The sequence below is a fragment of the Myotis yumanensis genome, unplaced genomic scaffold (genome assembly GCF_028538775.1).
Source record: "Myotis yumanensis isolate MYYU_CA2020_CCGP unplaced genomic scaffold, mMyoYum1.0.hap1 SCAF_1, whole genome shotgun sequence".
Taxonomy (NCBI): domain Eukaryota; kingdom Metazoa; phylum Chordata; class Mammalia; order Chiroptera; family Vespertilionidae; genus Myotis; species Myotis yumanensis.
In genome coordinates, this window is record NW_027223752.1 from 177,189,484 (window position 1) to 177,211,963 (window position 22,480).

General features: G+C 42.2%; 1 protein-coding gene across 2 annotated transcripts in view; it reads right to left on the reverse strand.

Annotated features, from left to right (window-relative positions):
* Positions 1–22,480, reverse strand: part of GRID2 (glutamate ionotropic receptor delta type subunit 2) — a 1,396,175-nt gene continuing 1,373,695 nt past the window's right edge. Inside the window, exon 16 of one of the 2 annotated variants that reach the window (XM_070392701.1) lies at positions 1–213. In XM_070392701.1, the coding sequence (XP_070248802.1) occupies positions 55–213 (159 nt within the window). In that variant the 3' untranslated portion in view covers positions 1–54. Of the gene's footprint in view, positions 214–6,544; positions 6,604–22,480 lie in introns of those variants that run through there. The other variant, XM_070392704.1, reaches the window with a different exon arrangement.

Consider the following 22,480-nt stretch of genomic DNA (forward strand, 5'->3'; position numbering starts at 1 on the left):
GGTCCTGAAGTCCATAGGCAGAAAAGAGGTCAGCACCTCTGGTGCTGGTTGAGGTTATGGGTCATCCGGGGGTCCTCCCACTTGTGATGATTGGTGCAGGCCATGACTGGATGCCTGGCTTCTCCAGGTAATGGTGCCAAGTTTCAAACATGGTCTTAAAGGCCAAGGAATACTTCCTTCAGATGTTGTAGTTTCATTCTGCAGGGAGGAAGCCTGTGGGAAAAGAAAGTATAAGGTTATACCAAGGTTGATGTCAGACAATATTTGGCTTTCATTGGTCCTCTCATTACTTATAAGGCTTTGACTCCACTTTAAGGGGCCTTTTTAAACAAAGCCAAGTGTGATGAGAACTGTTGCAAACCTACCATGAAGGGCTTCCTAGGTTTTCTGGACCCCAGGCAGCCATGAGAAAGCAGAGCATATTGGCTGCTGGTTCCCTAGAACCTGTTTCGGGGGGAGGCTTGGAGGTTAGCCAGGTCTGGATTAGGATACATTGATAGTTTACAGTAGATGAGGCCTTGGATATCTTCACCAGAAAGTAAAGTCAGCATCGCCCTCACATGGAGAGTTAGTGGAGCATTCTATCAAAATTGGTCTTGACATCAGGTCTCGTACAATATTTTGGAGTTTGTTTCCTTAGATCTTAAATCTCAGCTCTTGACCTTAAGTAATTAGTTTTAGACCATGCATGAGCTTTAAAGCACTAACAGTTAATGATAAATAGATAAATCCTACTAAAGTTGTAATCATTAATCAAATTTGATATTATTAAATGCATTCTAACTTACTCATTTAAATATGTGCTCTTAACTAAGGAACTTCTCTGTTCTTGAAGCCTAAGGGGTAGTCCTCATGATTCAGCCATATATAATAGAATCAGAAACATTTAGATCGACAGCAGGAGCCTTGAACCTGGGCACACATCTTGAAGCTTAATTTTGTCCAGCTTCAGAAGGGATCAGAGTGATTCTTGCCTCCATGTCCTTTTGGGAAGAATTGTGCCCTGGTTTTATGCTTATCAAAAACTTTGCTGGTGTTATAGAACTAGAGAGGACTAAGAGTTTTTAATAGTGTTAGTAGATTGATAGCACTTACCAGTTAATTGAATTAAGTAATCATATGTCAGCAAGGCAAATGGTTTGACTGAGCTAAAAATAGCAATTAGCTTCAAAGACTTAAGGAGACATTAGGATTTCACAAAGTGAGCTATGTGAACACTAATTCCAAGAAATGGGTTTTATCAGTAAGCAGATTTGGGAAACACTGCATAATATCTACCTCTCTTGAAGACTTAAGTTACATAAGTTTTAAAGGTTCTGGGAAGTCTTATAGTAAATAATCTTACTTAACTGTGTTTAACTCAATATGTCACCAACATTTCAACATGGAGTTAAGCTTTTGAATAATATTCATTAGCATCTTGTAGAATTGGTGCTACATAGAACAAGTTTTAGGGAATGCTGCACTAGCAAGTAAGGTGAAAAAAAATCATTTCTAAAAATAGATATTTTCCCTATAAAAAATAAACAAATTAACCATTTAGTAACTATTTATTACTACAGTTGTCTTAGAATTAAGCTTGGTTCATTGGAAAAGAGAAAATGCACTTTTATAAGACATGAATTCTGCCTTTAATAGGATCATAATCTAGTTAGGGAGATAAATCTATTACAAAAAAACAAACAAACCAACAATAACAAACAACACCTGAACACTGCATATAACTTAGCACTAAGTTAAATAATGAAGACTAATAGATTTGGTAGTTCTACAGAGGAAAGTCAAGTATTGGAATAATGAAGGAAGAAATCATGGAGAAGGTGGGACTCGTTTTGAAGGGATGGCTAGAATTTTGACAGGTTGTGGGCAATTTTAATTAAGGACAAGAATACACAAACTTTTAGGGTTCTAAGGCTCCTAAAAGCAGGAAGAAATGTGGCAAACAATACCTTGTTACATTGTAACCATTTACTTCTAATACTTCTAATATCTGGAAGCCTTCCCACCCAGGGACAGAATGTTCCAGAAGTACAGTTTTCTCTTATTTATCCAATACTTCTTTAGAGTTCTTACCTGGTAAATTACCATGAGTTAATTAATTGTTTATTGTCTGTGATAGTCTCATTGATGGCAGGGAGAATAATATTTTATTATTTTTATATCCTTGGGAGGAATATATTTGCATCCCTATCATCTTGTCCATGGTAGGCCCTTAATAAATATTTGTTGACTATGTGAGGGAATCAGTGAAAAAATTATATGGCAGGAAATGGTCTACAACAAATTGGATTTTGTATCAGGGAATAATGAGCAGAATTGGAAGGTGTAGACCAGTGATGGCGAACCTTTTGAGCTCGGCGTGTCAGCATTTTGAAAAACCCTAACTTAACTCTGGTGCTGTGTCACATATAGAAATTTTTTGATATTTGCAACCATAGTAAAACAAAGACTTATATTTTTGATATTTATTTTATATATTTAAATGCCATTTAACAAAGAAAAATCAACCAAAAAAATGAGTTTGCGTGTCACCTCTGACAGGCGTGTCATAGGTTCGCCATCACTGGTATAGACCCTTGAAAACTAGGCAGAGGAGAAGGAAAGAGGAAATAAAAAATGTCTATAACAGCAGTAGACAGAAAGCATTATTTATGAAAAATCAAACTGGCAGTGATGAATAGGTTGGACTGAAGAAATAAAGCGACCAGGCGATCAATTGAAATTATTGCGAAAGCTATCTGGTGACAAGGAGGCAGGGTCCAAAACGAAGGCACGGAGAATAGCAGGGAAAAGGGCCGATGGGTCTCTGAGGCTGGCTGATATGAAGGATCCAGAAACATGAGTGAAAGTGTTTCTTTTTTTTTCTTAAATTTAATAATAGCTAAAATTTATTGAGTGATTGTTAAAGGTTGTATCAGGCACTTTGGTTTAGTCTCTAATTCAATCTCATTTATTCCCCACAGTAATTCTATGAGGTAGAAACTATCATTTTTATTTTACTGATAAGGAAATGGGCTGGAGAAGTTCAGAAAATTTCCAGAGTCACCCTGCTAGTAACTAGCAGAGTCCTTTCCACCTCAGAGCTCATTCACCTCTGGAAATGGGATGGATGTTTGTTCTTTTCACAGATAGAAACAGTGGAAGAAAAGAGAGATGTTTGGGATGTTTGAATTGTGAGATGATCATCGGAAAACACTAACATATCGTCAACAGCTTACAGCTTGATTTAATAAATGATGAGCTTTCCAAATGGTGTATTAATTAACCTATTGGTTAGACTATAGGTCCATCAGCCATGTGGAGGGCGACTTCCTCTGTGAGGACAGGGCACCTTAGGGAGCAGGAAACGTCTAGTGAGGACATGCCCAAGACAGGGGCCTGGGGTTGTTGCCCCAAGAGCCAGCTGCTGCCTACTAATACCCTGACTTCCAGGGCTGCTGCGGGAGGCAGAGACTGACCCTCGGGCTTGTAAAGCCTACAGTTAGAGGGAATTATGTGACCTGCAGGATTCTGAGGGCCACACAAAGGCTAAGGTGAGCTTTTCTTCATTTTCTCTTTGACCAAATCACTGAGGCTTAAGGGCAGTGGTTCTCAACCTCCTGGCCCTTTAAATACAGTTCCCCATGTTGTGACCCAACCATAAAATTATTTTCGTTGCTACTTCATAACTGTAATGTTGCTACTGCTATGAATTGTAATGTAAATATCTGATTTGCAGGATGGTCTTAGGCGACCCCTGTGAAAGGGTCATTTGACCGCCAAAGGGGTCGCGACCCACAGGTTGAGAACGGCTGCTCTAGGGGCTGTTCATCCTGGAAACATCACACACATCCTCTGGAGACTGGATGCAACCTGGTGGGTGTAGTGTTTTATGGTTTGTTTGTTTTTTTGTAATGTTGTTTTTAATCTTTAAAAAAAATCTTCTGTCTGCTTTCCCCACTTTGCGGTGGTTTGAATGCTAATCACAAACAAATTGTGCAAAAAATAAAATAAAAAATGCAACCACATAAAAGTAAACTGTGACTTTGTGTGGTCTATTTGAAAAGGGGCTGATTTTGATGACAGAAAAAAATGTGAATCAGGACTATCAACATTCAGAATTGCAACTCATTGATTTTTCTTTAGCACTTCTGTTTTTTTTCTCTCACTTATGCTCTCTGAAAACAGGCTTGCTGGATAATTCATAATGGAAATTTGAGTGAAATCATATGACTTTATTTTGATGTTACTGATGTATCTGAGTGGCACGTGACTGTCTTGAACTCTCAGTTGTTTGAGATTTTTAATGATTTTATTTGCTTAAGAAAATGGAAAAAAACTGAAACAGAGGAAAAGTCCATGAGTGAGTTTAAAAGATCACTGAGAAATGGCAGCGTATTCCGCTGTATGTAAATCGGGCCCAGAGATTCTACCTTTCATCCAGACTGCGGCTGACTGAAACCCTTTGTTCAAGTGAGACTGTCGGAGCCGTGCTTGGCATAGCCGACTATCAAAACCTGACCACTCACCTAAATGTGCTTCTGACCTTTTGCAAACTCTTTTTTTTAAAGTTTAGTTTTTATATTAAATAACAATTAACAAAAGCAACACATGATAATTATTATATTATAATGAATGGTGTACCAGTAGTCCAGAGACACACAAATGACACAAACAGGGTAAAGCAGAAATTAGGTGATCACAAAGTAAAATAATTATCACAATATTGGTAGATACACACTAATGTTTAATTGATCTGTTAGGAAATCAATATCACATTAGATTATAGCTTCCTATTCATTGGAAGCAATCTAGCACATACTATTTGTAAGTCATTTTATATAACAAAAAATTTTACTGACGTGTTGTGTAGTGTTTCTAAATCTTACTAATAAGAAAAGTCTTTTTGGTCTCTCTCTCTCTCTCTCTTTCTCTCTCTCTCTCTCTTTCTCTCTCTCTCTCTCTCTCTCTCTCTCTCTCTCTCTCTCTCTCTCTCTCTCCAAGTTCACCTCTTCCCATTCACTGTTAATTTACTTACCTCAAACCACCAAAATTCCACTGCTGGACTACAGTGAAGTCAGACCTGACAATATACTTTTTATCTCTAGAAAATTTGTGCAGACATTCAAGACTCAGTGGTATGGTAAAATTTGTTGGAAGGGACTTATCAACTGGAAATACCTTTAAGGAACACAGAGAGTCAGAATTTGGGGGCATTAATATCAAAGATGGAATTAGTATATATCAGAAAATATTTCCATTCATTCCTTCAGTATTTTGGTCCATTTACATTTTCAATTATTTTTAATTTATCGCATAGATTCTATCTTGTTGCAGAAATTCTGAGCATGAGTTTCAATCCTGAAATATTAAAGATGTACAAACATTGCAAGTGGAAGTGGGAAATCTCACATGCTTTATGATAGCAAGTACAGGAGGTACAATACAAATACTGCAGCGGAGAGGTTAAAGCAGTGCACAGTTGGAAGCTTTCTATATAAACACTACAGATTAGTTAAGTGAAAACATGCTAACTTTATTTGCTTGGTACTTTGTTAACTTGTGTTTTTAAATGTTTTTTGTTTGTTTGTTTCAATTCTTGTGAGGTAACAGTGATACCTCATGAAATCTGCTTCTTTTTATGTGTAATGCACATCACACACACACACACACACACACACACACACACACACGGAGTCAAAGTCAATGGCAGTGGGTGGTTTATGTCAGGGCTGGTTTTGACGCTCCTCTCCAGAATAAGATAAATGTAAGTGATGAAGAGCTCCTGGGGTTGGTTGAACTCATTTTGTATTCAGCACTCTGCCTGGCCCCTTTCTCATCTCTTTCTCCCTCTTTGTATGTTCAAGCCTACTTGAGTTTCTTTTTTCTTTTGTAGAACTTGGTTCTTTTGATGTGTTTCAGGGCACGCCCTGTGCCAAAGCGAACTTCCCAGGAATCGGAAACACAAGCGCACAGGCCTGAAACAGCCACTTCGCAGCAGCCAGAAAGGTTCAGGCCCAGAAGCTGGCTTTTCTTTCTTTAACAAAAAGCATCAAAACACATAACAGGGGAACAAACATGCAATATAGTTTCAATATATGATTTTAAAGGAAATGTATAATAAAAGTTAATTGCAAACTAGGCAGCTGGTGAGATTTTTAACCTGGATTGAGCCCATGACGGCAATTTAACCTGAGACATGTCTACATGCATTTGTATATTTGTTAGTTTAGTCAAATTTCCACTGCAATTATAAATTTATTTGTTTCTGTCTCACTGCAGTTATGGCATTAGCATAGCTGAGGTTTTCATGGTACATGGTTCTCAGTGGTGCACTACAATGATGGGAGGCAGTGCAGCGCTTTAACCACTTACTTGTTTCTAAAGTTGAGAGAAATGTTGCTGTAACTACTGTAAAGCTACTGTTAGAAGCCACTATCTAATAGAAAGTCGACATCGAAGGAGGAGTTAATTATTTTATATCTCATATCAGTATTTCTATTTCCATAAATTAGCAAACTTAGTAAAATAGTGTTATGTTTTATTTAAAATATCTTTTTACTCACATATTGTACTTTATGAGGCAAATCTTTCAGGACTATGTCACTGAATTAGAACTTGAAACTGAAAATAAAAAACAGAAAATAAGGAAAAAGTGCAGTTTAAGTTTATACACATACAAACTTATCCCCTTAAGATGTTCAAATAGTAGTTACATTCAATTTTTATCCAGGTCTCATGAAGAAACCTTTTTTAAAACCAAAACAGCTGAAAAGGCAAACAAATAGAAATTTGATATTTATCTGGTTTGATTGATTTAGAAAATAAATCTATATTAATTAGGTGTATTGTTTACTTTTATATAAATAGGTGAGTTTACTCTCATGTTTGTGTATTGCTAGGCCTACTGAAAAATAGCATGTTACTCACTGAAAAGTAGATATAGAAAAAAAATAGAAATTTAACCAACAAACAGTTGAGTTTCTTCAATAAAAGTAGATTCAGTTTAGTAAATGAATTGAGTGCTATTTATGTGTGTGTGTGCTAATGACATCATCTATGAACTTCTAGGAAAATAATTAGTGGTTTCACTGAATTCATTCAGCATTTTTCTAAGGCATTCTATGCTTAGAAAATCAATCAACCAGCTAATTGCTAAAGTTCATTTTAACTTTGGTCTTTATATCCACAGCTTAAAAGAAAGAGAGAAAATGGTTTCTGAAATAATTCAGTTATTCAAATACTAGAGGCCCGGTGCACGAAATTCATGCACTGGGAGGGGGGTGCCCTCAGCCCAGCTTATACCCTCTCTAATCCGGGACCCCTTGGGGGATGTCCGACTGCCGGTCACCCCATGCAGCCTGGTGCTCAATCATTTGGTCGTCCTTCACTAACCCCCCTGCTGGCCTGGTCGCCCCACGCAGCCTGCTACTCAGTCGTTTTGTCATCCCTCACTAACCCCCCTACATCCCTCTCACAATCCTCTGGCTCCTAACTGCTCACCTGCCTGCATGCCTGATTGCCCCTACTGGCCCCCCTGCCAGCCTGAACACCCCTAACCACCTCTGCCTGCTGGCCTGGTTTCCCCCAACTGCCCCCCCCACCCCCCCGCCAACCTGGTCACCCCCAACTGCTCCCTCCGCTGGCCTGGTCGCCCTAACTGCCCTTGACCCCCACCAGCATGGTTGCCCCTTACTGCTCCCCCTGCCAGCCTGGTTGCCCCCAACAGCCTCCCTCTGCCAGCCTGGTTGCCCCTAACTGGCCCCCGCCAACCTGGTCACCCCTTACTGCCCCCCTGCAGGCCTGGTTGCCCCCAACTGCCCCCCTGCTGCCTGGTCGCCCTTCACTGGCCCCTTTTGCTGGCTGGTCGCCCTTAACTGCACCCCCCCTGCTGGCCTGGTCGCCCCTCACTGCCCTCCCCGCCGACCTGGTTGCCTCCAACTGCCCCCCCCCCCCTCCGGCCTGGTCACCCCTCACTTCCCCCCTCTGCTGGCCTGGTTGCCCCTCTGCCCCCCTCTGCCAGCCTGGTAGCCCACAACTGCCCCCCTGCTGGCCTGGTCACCCCTCACTGCCCCCCTATGCCAGCCTGGTTGCCCCTCACTGCCCCCCTGCCAGCCTGGTTGCTGTCAACTGCACCTGCTGCCAGCCTAGTCACCCCTCACTGCCCTCCCTGCCAGCCTGATCACCCCACACAGCCTGCTGTTTAGTTGTTTGGTCATCCCTCACTAACCCTCCTGCCGGCCTGGTTGCCCCACGCAGCCTGGTACTCAGTCGTTTTGTCATCCCTCACTAACCCCCCTACCGGCCTTGTCGCCCCACTCAGCCTGTTTGGTCGTCCGTTCAGTTGCGATGGCCCCTGGCTCTTTATATACATAGATTGGTCAAATACATCTTTCAAACAATAATATGGGAGGATTATTTTAAGAAATTAGGAATAACTATAAAATAACTTTTATAACAGCAATGCCTCATGAGTTCCTTCCACATGTACCCATGTTGCTGTTTATGAGTATTTGTGTAAATATCTATAAATAACATAAGAAAAACTTCTTTGATAATAGAAAAGGCTGGGAATTCACAATACTAACTTAAATGCTATCTGGAAAGTTAAACAGGGCTATTTTACTTAAATAAAATTTTTGATACAATACAAATACCCATAGAAGAGTACAAAGGAAGTATTTTTATCTCTCTGATGCAACAAAAATGAATCCTATTTCTTTCCTTAATGTTACATAGTATTTCTAGAAACTGGATCCAATTTGATCCTAAATTTAATAAGATTCGCAGGAGCATATCAGACATTGCCACTCTTTTCAGCTGTATGTCCATAAAACCCTAAGTGACTGGTTGACCGATCGCTATGACATGCACTGACCACCAGGGGCAGACGCTCAATGCAGGAGCTACCCCCTGGTGGTCAGTGTGCTCCCACAGCGGGAGTGCCACTCAGCTGACCAATGGGTGCCAGGCGCTGGGCTCACGGCTGGTGAGCATCACTGCGGCAGCGTGAGCCCCTCCCGGGGACACTCCTGCTGCCTGCACCTCCCCCATCCAGGGATCAGGACCAGCATTGGGACTGACTGGTGCGAGCCCAAGGCAGGCCAGGCGCAGAGGCCAGGATGAGTGGGAGTGGCGCCAGGCCTGGGCTCAGGCTCCTCCCCAGCTGCCTGCTGCAGCCTGATCCCCACAGGCCACACCGAGAGACCCCACCGGTGCATGAATCCGTGCACTGGGCCTCTAGTCTATTTATAAAGGTCAGTGAAAGGCACAGGTTCGGCAGGAGCTGTGCACAGGGCTCCGAGTTTACACAGGATGGCTGCTGTCACACCACATCCCAGCACCTGCCAGAGCATGTATTACAGTGGTGCTAGAAATCTTGTCTTGCTATAGTCACAGTTACTTTCTACCTCTGCCTTCTTGGCACTGGTGTGACCTTTGACCTATAAAATGACATTGGAATTTGGCATGCCAAGTATCAGACCAACACTTGTCATATTAACTCCAACTCTAGTGCTTTTAATGTTTAAAACTATGTAAAATTTATGAGAAATTTAGCCATTTGAAATAGATCGATGAGTTCTATACTTAACAATGTTTCCATTTATTTGACGACTAAAATATTATTTCTATTTTTTTTTTTAGTTCTTCACATCACAATTTTTTTAAATTTTATTTAATTTTCCCCAACACCATTTATCCCCTCTATACGATTTCTTGAGTGTCTCACTGAACATTATTACAGCCAGGTTTACAGAACAACTTGGGAAAACAGACACCTATGAATTTTTTCAAATAATTTCCTTTTTTAACAGAAACTAAACATAGAAATTGGGTTAGAAATTAGTTGACTGAATTAAATTGGATTTTAAATTTAATTCTTAATTACATAAAGAATAAAATGGTATACCTGAGACTCCACATCTACCCAAATAATACTGACTGGTTACTTTTATTGATTACTTTTTCCAGATAACCACATATTTCTCTTTCACTACTGAAATAGTGAAATGTTTCAATTATTCAAAATGTGTTAGCTAGCTTCCAAAAACATTATTTATTTAAAAAATAAATAGCTGCTTGGCTCAATTTAATTTTTTCTGTTCTTTTATTTCTATTTTCTCACCCCTCCAATAGCTCTATGTGGATGTAATCTCTATCTTTTTTGAAAGAACATTGGGCTAGTGTTCTGTACAGTTTCCCCTTGAGCTCACAACTAATTTTTAAGGATTTTAGAGATCATCTATCCCAAACCTCTCACTTTACAAAAGAGACAGTCTTGGAGACCTTACATGACTTTTGTGACTCGGGTCAAATAGCATAGTAGGTTCTCAGCAAAGATGTGTTGACTGAAGGAACCCATGTAGAGCCCATAAATATAACAACAGAGTATTTAAGATGTTCCATTGCAAAGACTTATTCACAATAATAAAATTCATAAACACACTCTCTCAAAACCATGAGTTAGGAATCATTAATAGATTCTACAATTGTAAAAACTACTTAACGAATGAGACCATTAAGTTTAGAATCGCCAAGTGATTTGCCTGAGATCGGACAGCTAAGCAAGCAGTGGAAGAGCTGAGACTTGAACTTTGGCCTTCTGATTTCTGAGCCATGATGAGTAACTACTGTGCATACCGTCTTATAACCTGCTCTTCTCTCGCTCTCCCTTTTCTCCGCTCTGGGATAAAGGGCAGGAAGTGGTGTTAGTTGTCTTTGTAAGCCCAGCCTGCTTGGATAATAAACAGTGCTTAATAAATGATTGCCACACGAATCAACCCAGGACTCCGGCTTACAGGTCCAGCTCTCTTGCTTCTACACCATCTCCATTCCTAGGGTGGGAGGTGGCATCTGAGACCAGAGAGGGAGCCAAGTCTCTAAGGGATAGGCATGCTTCAAATCATCTAAACCTGCAAACCTTGTACTATGTTGTCAGTGACTTAAGAGCAATTCTGCTTCCTGAATGAGGACAGAATTTGTTGCAGTTTCCCGCTGCACCTGCTACATGAGGAGTCAATGTCATGTGCACAATGCGTGATCTGCAAACTCACGTGTTATTTATTTTTAAAAAAATATATTTTATTGGTTTTTTACAGAGAGGAAGGGAGAGGGATAGAGAGTCAGAAACACCGATGAGAGAGAAACATCCATCAGCTGCCTCCTGCAAACCCCACACTGGGGATATGCCCACAACCAAGGTACATGCCCTTGACCAGAATCGAACCCGGGACCCTTCAGCCCGCAGGCCAACGCTCTATCCACTGAGCCAAACTGGTCAGGGCTCACGTGTAATTTAAACTCGACCCTGTGAATTCAATCACAGTCATTAGGGAGGTTCCCCACACGTGCTCTCCAGTGGAGTTTGTGCCAAGGTCCTGGGTCCTCGAACACTGCCACCATGACCAGGCAGTTCCTGGGGGCCTGGGTCCACGCTGGTTTTCTAAGGAGACACGCATGTCCCAGGCAGAGGGAAATGTGCCTGTCAAGTTCAAGGGCTTTGCTGCTTCTGTTCCTGTTTAGCAGTTGGGATTATTTGGGAGAGACTGCAGCCTGCACGGTGGAGCTCCCTCTCAAGATCCCCTTTCACTGACAGCTCCCTCTCCCCAACCCACTGCCCCCCCTTTATTTTGGGGGAAATTTTTGTCCCCCTTCCTTCTTGATGCTCTCAGAGTAACTCTGGCAGCGTTGCCTCTCCAGGTCTCCTGACATCACCTTCTCTGCTAACTTTAAGTTTGCACCAAAGGCAGGAGGTACCCCTGCAAGCTCTCCTTTCCACTTTGCCAAATTCCCAGGCAGAGAGCCTTGAAACAGCTCCGTGCCTGGTTGAAGTGGGAAGGAGGGAGAACTTCAGAAAGCAGAACATAAATTTGTACTTCAAAAGCAACCCACCCCAAATGCATAAGTGATTTTGAACACAGTCACCATCAAGATGAAATTATAATTGTTACTTTGTAAGCAGCTTTCTATGTATCTTTCCAAGGACCAACCTCCTCCACATCTTCCCACCAGTGGCTATTGAGACATTTCTTCCCAGGGGCTCACAGCTCATACACATCCCCAGTTTCCTGTCCTGGAGGAACTAAACTAGGGCTTCTAGCAAAAGACGTTCTATTTGAAATATGCATTAGGAGCAGCAATGTATTTTGCTATGAAAATCAGGATATACTTTGACATACAGGTGAAATTATAATATTACATAATTATTACTAATAATTACTCTATTAATAATGATGAATAACATTGAGTTTGAATAGCAACACAGTACCCTTTCGAAGTGCATTCCCATGAAGGCTCATTCTTTGCCCTGCAAGTCTCCAGGGCAGCCTTTTCTGACCTCCCTCCCCTCTCTCTTACTTTCTGTCCTTCAGGAAGGTTTCCCTGTCTGTGATTCTGTGTGGTAGGTAGAATGCTAAGAGGGCCCTGGAAATTCCCACCTGCTGTACGAGTTCTCGGCAATCCCCCCTCCCCTGAGTGTAGGCAGGACCTGTGAATATGATGAAATATCACCCCCAACTTGGGTTACTAAATCACTTAAATTTCAGTTAAGCAAAATCAGATGATCTGGTTGGACCTGGCCTAGTCAGGTGAGCCCTTACAAGGGACCAGGCCCCGCCAGAGGTTGGAGAGATTGGAAGCCTAAGAGAGCTATGGAAATGGCAGAGCGGAAAGGAGCTGTGGGCAGCCTGTGGGAGCTGGGAGTGGCCTTGACCAATAATAACCAGCAAGAGAACAGAGGCCTCCGACCTACAACTGCAAGGAACTGGGTTCCTCCAACAAGTCAACTTGGAAGACCTCCAGCTCCAGAAAGGAATGTGGCTTAGGCAACACCTTTATTTCAGTCTTGGGAGCCCCTGAGAGAGAACAAACTTGGATCCTTCCACACAAACCCTCACCTCTTCTCCCTTCCAGCTGTCAACCACTGCCTCAAACTAAGCTTAGGAAGTCAAAGTAACATACACCCGGGTTTCCCATGAACTACGTGCTGTTAATATACTTGCTTTTAAGACTCTTAACTGCATCATGTACATATTCCTACGTAAATCAGATGTTCATATCTCAAGATGAACAATATTTACAGAGGAAGAAACCTTTATCACTCTGCTGGTTTTAAGAATGATAATGAAAATACTATAAAGAAATACAATAATTTTAATTAAAAATTATATTAAGCTCTAAAGGTAAATTTGAAATGTTATATTATTAGGGATTTATTGATACTTATTTAAATAAGTACCAAGTTTAAGTTTAAATGGCAGGAGTATGTTTTTTGGCAAAATGTACAGTGTTAGCTTTCAGTTTATTTCTTCTGTCTCTTGTAATTTTTCACATACGGAAACCTGTCATTAAAGTGGAAATTAAGGAATCGTACATAATTTCCTTTTGATACGTATTATATAGTAACGCGCAATCCTTTCATTCATGATGTTCCTGTAAATCTTTTAGCCTTATTATGATTTCCCCAAAGTATTTTTCTTCAAACATTTCTCTCATTTTTGAATTTTTCCTTCTTTTACAGACATGCTACTATATCCTAAGATAACAATGCATTATGAGAAAAATTATCTTTAGTACTGTTCAAAATACTTTGGATCAAATGTCTCCTAACTATTTATGATTCTGCTCATTGTATTCTTAAATATTTGAATCTCTAGACTAAAAAATGTCTTCTTACATGAGAAACGTTAGTGATATTTTAAACTCATTGCGGAACTTAGTGATCAGTTCTGATCTAACCAGGCCATTAGATTTTGTTTCCCAAAGTAAATAAGGCGATAGCAATAATTAAATGTTTTATGGGAGTACTGAACAATGAGGAATTGGGGAGCATGAAAATTATTCTGACCTTCCTCCCGCAATGTTCGCATCCTGAGGTTTCTCCTGAGTCCGCCACTCTCCTGAATACCCTAGGAGCACAACAGATGCCAGGCACTGGAAGGCGAGGAGGGGGATGGGGAGAAGTGGCCAGGCACAATTTAAGTCCCGAGGGCATGTGGCCATGTTATTTAATTTGAGCTGCACGATGCAAAACAAAACAAAAATTATCTGCAAGTTGGCAGGCCTGCTGCAAAGTGCAACGGGAGGAAGAAAGTGACTTAGCGGCAGATTTAAGGCAGGCTCTCCGAAGCGCTTTGAAGCGAGCAAGTGGCGCGACCCCCATCCGCAGGCATAAATAAACTCCCAACAGACTCATTTGCCACGAAAGATGAAAGGTGGAGGTGCCCTGGCGCCTGGGTCTCTGCCTCGCCACGGCTCCTTCCCCCAAGTCGTTCTGGTGGGTTTTTTGTGTCCCGACGTTGTCCCTATGCAAACAACAGGTTGAATATTGTAGGTGTGGGTTATTAAAGTGTTCCCGGGACAATGGCGGTCTGTGTCCCATTTGTAACGCTTGGATTGATCTTTGGAAAGTGCACACAAAATGTGACATGATGTTGGCTTCCAACATTATTCAGTCTGCATAGCAGCAAATGCTGCCCTGTCTCCCTGGAAATAAAACTGCACAGACGCATCACTGCCACCCGAAAGGAACCTATCCTTTATGCTCAGGGTTAGGGGCGCGCTGACAGGATTCTGCCAGGAGTCTGGTTTTATAGTTTGGAAAAGCATTTACGACGGAAGCAAACTAGATTCTGTCACCGTATTCACAGTGTCCCTAAAGACAATCTGCAGTCAGGTAAATCGTAGGCTTTGTAAATGGGAAAGATAAGATAAGCCTTCATCTTTTAAAGAGAATTCTCAGGAGTTTGTTTAGGAGGATCACCCAGAACTGGCCCCGGAGGAAAGGCTGGATTCTTGACACTTTCCCTCTTCTCACCTACATTTCTTTTTAAATTTTATTTTAAAAGCTAGGGAGGAGAGGCCAAGATGTGCTCACGGGGAGAGGAGAGCATGCTGGGAAGGGAGGGTGTTCCTGGCATTTTCTCTGCTTTCTCCTCCATCCCTGGAGCTGCTGCAGCCCCGGCTCAGCTCACCTTACTGTTCATCAGCAACATCTTTTTGAGTTACGTGTCTTGTTCACAAAAGTACTAAGTAGCATGGCGGGATTTGGGGAGATGTTCTCTCAAATCATTTGTTTTTAAGTGTATCTCAGGATTACAATTTTAGAAGATGATTAGAACTAGGGTAATAGAAATAGAGAGAAAAGGCATTGTTAAACTATAGCTAAACGAGGGATGTTAAACAAAGATCTGAATTCTCATAGAAGTGAGTTGAAAAAAAATCTCTTATTTATGACAAACTCCACATAATAGCATTAGAAATTGCCTAACAAAATGGAATTTGGCAACAACAACAACAACAACAACAAAGTCAGGGCATAGTTCTAGAACAATAGCTTTTAAAGTGTCTTATATAGATCAGTCTTTATCTTCATGGTTAGAATCTAATTACTCAGGTGTGATTTTTTTTTTTTTTTTTTTTTTTTGGTCTCATAGCTAAGTAGAGAATCATCAAAGCAGGTTAGGAATATTTTCTCTCAAATTCTATGTTATAGATATTTTCTTATACAGAAGGTCCTTGAATAACATCATTTGGCTATAATGTTGATGAGAAAAGAATTCAACTCCTGCCTGGGGGCCACTGTCTGTGTGGGGTTTGCATGTTCTCCCAATGTCTGTGTGGATGGTTCCCAGAAACTCCGGTTTCCTCACACATCCCAGAGATGTGCGCGTGAGGTGAATGGCATGTCCACGCTGTCCCAGGTGGGTGAGTATGGGTTTGTCTGAGTGCCCTGTGATGGAAGGGCGTTCTGTCCAGGGTGGGTCTTGCCTGGTGCCCATAACCACTGGCAAAGGCTCCCTGAGCTGCAACCTTGAGCTGGGAAATAATTATCTCACTTGTTTCTATTCATCTTCCTTAAAGGTATGTATAGCTCACATTTATTTCATTGTGTTTACTATTAGAAGTATTTGGGAACTTTACTTAGAAGTTTACTGATGTTTTGGGACCAAACATATACTGTAGGAACTTCACTCTTCTTATATTTATCAGCCCTTGGTAAAATTGGTTTTGTTATACATCATTTTGCTTAGTCACAGTCTCCAAGAAGCAATTTATGACACTGAGGACTTACTGCACTACTTTGTATGTGGGCCCATCAAAACACCAAAATAAGATGAATATTCAGTCTTCGGTCTAGAACAGGGGTGGGCAAACTTTTTGACTCGAGGGCCACAATAGGTTCTTAAACTGGACCGGAGGGCCGGAACAAAAGCATGGATGGAGTGTTTGTGTGAACTAATATAAATTCAAAGTAAACATCATTACATAAAAGGGTACGGTCTTTTTTTTTTTTTAGTTTTATTCATTTCAAACGGGCTGTAGTTTGCCCACGGCTGGTCTAGAACCATCATCTGTTTTCATTATTTTTCTTTTTGAATAAGTAAGCTTCATAAATTTTAAGCTATAAAGTAAATTCATGTTTAAAATACTGCTTTAAAAAATTGCATATTTTTATTGATTTCAGAGAGGAAGGGTGAGGGAGAGAGAGATAGAAACATCAATGATGAGATAGAATCATTGATTGGCTGCCTCCTGCAGGCCCCACACTGGGGGTCGAGCCTACAACCCAGGCATGTGCCCTTGACCAGAATCAAAACCGGGACCCTTCAGTCTGCAGGCTGACGCTCTATCCACTGAGCCAAACTGGCCAGGGTTGAAGCCCAGTGCTCTAAAGGGCCTCTCGGGGGGCAGTAGATATGCCATTGGACAGAGGAACAGGTTGTACCTCCAGTTGAGGCCCTCATAGACTATCAGGGATTTCTCTCCCCTCCCTCTATCATTCATCAAGATAACATGGGTGGTGCTGAGGCTGACCTTGGGTCACAGATACCCCTGTTGTATAGATTATACCATTGCACATTGTCTTTTTTTAAAATTAATTTTTGAGAGAAAGGAACATTGATTTGTTGTTCCACTTATTATACATTCATTGGTGATTCTTGTATGTGCCCTGACTGAGGGGATTGAACCCACAACCTTGGCATATCCAGATGATGCCTCTAACCAACTGAGGTACCCAGCCAGGGCTATATATTGCCTTTTATTATTTTTTTTAAATGCTTTTATTGATTTTTAGAGAGAGAGGAGGAAGAGGGATCAATCGGCTGCCTCCTGCACGCCCCTCACTGGGAATCGAGCCTACAACCCGGGTATGTGCCCTGATTAGTATCGACACTCAACCTCTTGTTTCCTGGGTTGACACTCAGCTAACGGAGCCACACCAGCCGGGCCCATATTGGCTTTTTTTTTGATGGTCTTCCTTCTTGGGCTTCATTTTCTCACCTGCAATATGTCTACAGGGGCCTAGAGTTCCAATATTTGCATTGATTTAGGTTGTCCTAATGTTCCCTTTACGCAGAATAAAGGAGTGTCAGGGGTGTAGTAGGGTTACCCAGCGTCATTCTTATTCTGAATGGCCAAAGGTGAGAGAAAAATACTGATTGTAATGTAGATGGGGAAGAAAATGGCCCGATTCATAATTTTGCATCAATCAACTCAATTTTCAATTTTCATGTTTGGAATATAAGTCAAATGAAACCCTGACTTCCAGGAAAAGGTGGTTTAAGGAGATCAACAGAGTATGTAAGAGAGGGCTGGGTGTTCTAATTGGCGGAATGTGTGGACATCACCAAACTAACCTCAAAACATCTCTCAGGAGGAACAAGCATTCTCCCCAAGTTGAGAGGGTTAGAGAGAGAACTGGATTGAAACTCAATTTCCATTGGCTGAGAAAAGCCTTTATTTTTATTCATTTTTTTTAACCTGGTGATTTGGGCAATGGTTTGGAGGTGTTATGTACCTTATATATAAATCATGGATATCAAAAAAATAAAGTGGACAAAATATATTCATTTATTTTTATTTTTATATTGATGAAGTAAGAAAACAACAACACAGAATACCACCACTTGCTCTCAGTCTTTTAGAAAGTACACTGTAAGTCACCATAGTTAGGTTTTATTTTGTATATATATTTTTATTGATTTTGGAGAGAGAGGAAGGGGGGTTAGAGAGATAGAAACATCCCCCTCCTGGGTATTGAGTCTGCAACTCGGCATGTGCCCTGACCTGGGATGGGGGGAGACTCTTGGTTCTTGGGCCCATGCTCAACCCCTGAGCCACACCAGCCCGGTTGTTTGTAGGTTTTAGATACATCTTTGTAAAGACAGTAAACATTAAAATAAGTTCAAGGACTTAAATGGTTGGCATACCTATCACTAAAGAGAAGAATAAAGCATATTCAAAATAATTTCTTTTTCAAAAGAGGGTTTGTATCTTCACAAAACATTATTGGTTAGAAAAGACTGAGGATTTAAAGCAAAATCTTGACAAATGGTACCACAGCGCCACCACCTGGCTTTGTATAATACAGCAAGGAGTCACAATGTAATAGAGGAGAGCAAAAGTTAATGTTTTCTCTAAAGAGCAACTGAAGAAAGGAAAAGAAAGGGCTCGTTCAGTGCAGTCTTGTATTTATCACTACTTCAACTAACATCAAATGTCTATCCTGCCAGAAACTGCGTCTATCTCTTTTTCTGTTCCTATTTTAATTTGGAAAATGAACACATTTTTAGTGGATTAAAACCTTTAAAAAAAACACAAAAATCTCTTTAATGATAGCAACCTTTCTTTTTTATTATTGAAGATTTAATTTAAAAGTTTCTTTTTGGGGGGATAAAATGTATAATTCTAAATCTTAATGTTTTAAAACTTTTTTACTTTATAGTGAAAATGTTCCCAAGATTGTTCAAAATTGCAAAGTATCAGAGTGGTTAATAGCTATATTTTCATTTGTACATCTCTTTCAATAAAGATCTTATAGAATTGGCTTGGAAGATAAAAATGTAAGCATTTACCATACCTTGTACTCTTGAAACATCCAACTTTTATTAACTCTTGCATTATATTAAACAGAAATGTATATAGAATAACACTGTGACACTATTTTGAGCATACTGTGAATAAGAAACTGTTTTACATGCTTTGCATTTAATGTTAAGATATTATATCCTTTCAACAAAACTATGAGCAATATGCTATTACTATTTCAATTTTATGCATGAGGAAAATGAAACACAGAGACATTCAGTAAGTTGTCTAGGGTAACCCAACTGACAAATGATAGATTTAAGCCCTAGCTTCTAGATTCCATGTTCTTGATAATGACAATAAATCTATTTTCTCAGGATACTAGTATTCTAAAAATATTTAAAATTTTATGTTCTTTCATATTATTGTATTTTCTCTTTGTACAGAACATATTTAATGTAACAATATTGATTTTTAAAAATTTTAATAAAGATATTTCAATAACCTATAATAATAAAAGTGTAATATGCTAATTAGGCTAGACAGCTGAACGACCTTCTGGATGTCCTTCTGGACGGAGCTGTGGGGGCTGAGGCAGAGGCAGTTAGGAGCGATCAGGCAGGCAGGCAAGTGGGTAGAGGTGATCAGGCTGGCAAATGAGCAGTTAGGGGCAATCAGGCAGGCCGGCAGAGTGGTTAAGGGCGATCAGGCAGTCAGGCGAGCAGTTGGGGCAATCAGGCAGGCAGATAAAGTGGTTAGGGTCGATCAGGCAGGCAGGCGAGCAGATAGGGATGATCAGGCAGGCAGGCAGATGAGCAGTTAGGAGCCAGAGGTCCCAATTGCAAGAGGGATCCCTATGGGATCAGGCCTAAACCGGCAGTCAGACATCCCCTAAGGGTTCCTGGATTACGAGAGGGTGCAGGCCGGGCTGAGGGACGCCCCCCCCATGCACGAATTTCGGGCACCGGGCCTCTAGTCTATAAATATAAAAGCCTAAGCGACCGTTCAACTTTTTGACCATTTGATCATTCAACTCTTCGACCAGTAGCTATTATGCACACTGACCACCAGGGGGCAGACGCTCAACACACAGGCATAGAAACATGGAACAGACTGAGGAATCTCAGAGGGAAGTGGGGAGGGGCGAGGACAGGAAGAGATTAACCAAACATCTTATATGCATACTAGAGGCCCGGTGCATGGATTTGTGCATCAGTGGGGTCCCTCAGCCTGGCCTGTGTGGATCAGGCCAAATCCATGGATCAGGTCTCTGAAAGCCCCCGAGGGGTCCCAGGTTATGAGAGGGCACAGGCCAGGCCGAGGTACCCCACTGGTGCATGAATCTGTGCACCAGGCCTCTAGTCTACACTAATAAAAGAGAAATATACAAATTGGTGTCACTCCACTACCCTCCCCATTGGCTAATCAGGGCGATATGCAAATTAACTGCCAGCCAAGATGGCGGCCGGCAGCCAGACAGCTTGAAGCGAACATGAGGCTTGCTTGCTTCAGTGACGGAGGACTCCAACGTTCCCTGCCTGCCGCTGCCGGCCTCTGAGCTTGCAGTTTGAAACATTGTTACAAATATAGAAGCTAAACAAAACCCCAGAAACCTGCTTTCAGCCAGCCGGGATCTCAGAGCTGGAGTTGAAACAGTGTTTCGATTATAGAACCCAAATAACCAGATACCTGCTTTCAGCAGCCGAGGCCTAAGAGCTGGAGCCAAGGCTCAGAGCTAAAGTGGCCCAGAATAAAAAAAAAAAAGAAAAAAAGGAGCGGTTGGGAGCTTCAGTCACCCACCAGCCTGAAAACAGCCCTCAGCCCCTCACCCAGACTGGCCAGGCACCCCAGCGGGGACCCCCACCCTGAAGAGGGTGTGACCAGATGCAAACAGCCATCATCCCCTCATCCAGGCTGGCCAGGCACCCCAGTGGGGACCCCCACCCTGACCCAGGACACCCTTCAGGGCAAACCAGCCAGCCCCTACCCATGCACCAGGCCTCTATCCTATATAGTAAAATAGTAATATGCCTCCCAGCACCAGGATCAGCGGAGCCGTGAGGCCTCCTGGCACCGGGATCAGTGTGACAGGGGGCAGTGCCCAAACCCCCTGATCGCCCTGCGGCTCTGTGTGTGACAGGGGGCGGGGCCACAACCTCCCTATCCACCCTGCTCTGTTCGTGAAAGGGTGCGGCGCCCCCCCCCACCCCCCCCCCACGGGCCCTGCTCTGTGCCTGATAGGGGGGAGCTCCCCAACCCCCTGATTGCCCTGCGGCTCTGTGTGTGACAGGGTGTGGTGCCCCAACCCCCCCCCCCCCAACGGGTCCTGCTCTGTGTGTGACGGGGTAGAGCCATAACCTCCCCATCGGCCCTGCCCTGAGTGTGACAGTGGCGGTGCCCCAACTCCCCTATCGGCCCTACTCTGTGAGTGACAGGGGGGAGCTCCCCAACTCCCTGATGGGCCCTGCTCTGTGCATGACAGGGGGGAGCTCCCCAACCCCCTGATTGGCCCTGCTCTGTGCGTGACAGGGGGTGGCGCCGCAACCTCCCCGTTGACCCTGCCTTGAGTGTGACAGGGGGCTGTGCCCCAACCCCCCAATCGGCCCTACCCTGAGCCTGACTTAGGGTGGCATCGCAACCTCCCGATCCGCCCTGCTCTGTGCATGACAGGGGGCGGCGCCCCAACTCCCCAATCAGCCCTGCTCTGAGCCCGACCAGGGGCTGCACCTAGGGATTGAGCCTGCCCTCTGCCACCCAGGAGGAGGCCTAAGCCAGCAGGTTGTTATCTCCCGAGGGGTCTCAGACTGCAAGAGGGCACAGGCCGGGCTGAGGGACCCCCCCCCCCCCCCCCCCCCGCCGAGTGCACAAATTTTTGTGCAACGGGCCTCAAAAGCAACCATTATATATACCTTTCTTTACTCCCTATGGAATAATATACCATGTGTTCAGAATAAGTGACTTGTAAGTGAACTACTGGAAATTAAACTTTTTGTAAGTTAAGGACTGTTTTTATTTTACCTTATTTTCTATCTGAGCTTCTAAATAATCATATTAATTTTATTGAGTCATTCATGTTTATTTTACTAGTGTGTTCTAAAAAAAATTAAGGGAAACCACTGTTACTATTATTTTGGCTATAATCAGATACACTATTCAGCTTTCTGATACTTGCTAAAGTGTTTGGAACTTTATAAAATTCTCTAGAGGTTTTGATACTTCTGAAACTCATACTTTATCAGTTTTAGAAAGTCTGCGGATATTTAAATCTTATATAACAATTAGCCTCCAAAATTCAAAGGTCCCATAATATTCTAATGGGAATCAAAAAATATGGGACCATGTCAGTATTTTAATTTCAGAAAATATTTTATGAAGAAAAATTGGAAAAATATGACACCAAAAATGTTATAGAAATGTACATTTTTCTGTGCTGTGTGCTGGATTGGAAAATTGATTTTGACCAAGATCACATTGGGGTCATTGGCTAAGTCACCTTTTGGTATATGAATAGGAGGCAGCATTAGCTCTACATCAGGCTAACTATTCTATTAAGTGAAGTCAAAACTAGAACATTAGCCTTGACTGGTTTGGCTCAGTGGACAGAGTGTCAGCCTGTGGACTAAAGGATCCCAGGTTCGATTCCAGTCAAGGGCATGTATCTTGGTGTGGGCACATCCCCAATGGGGGGTGT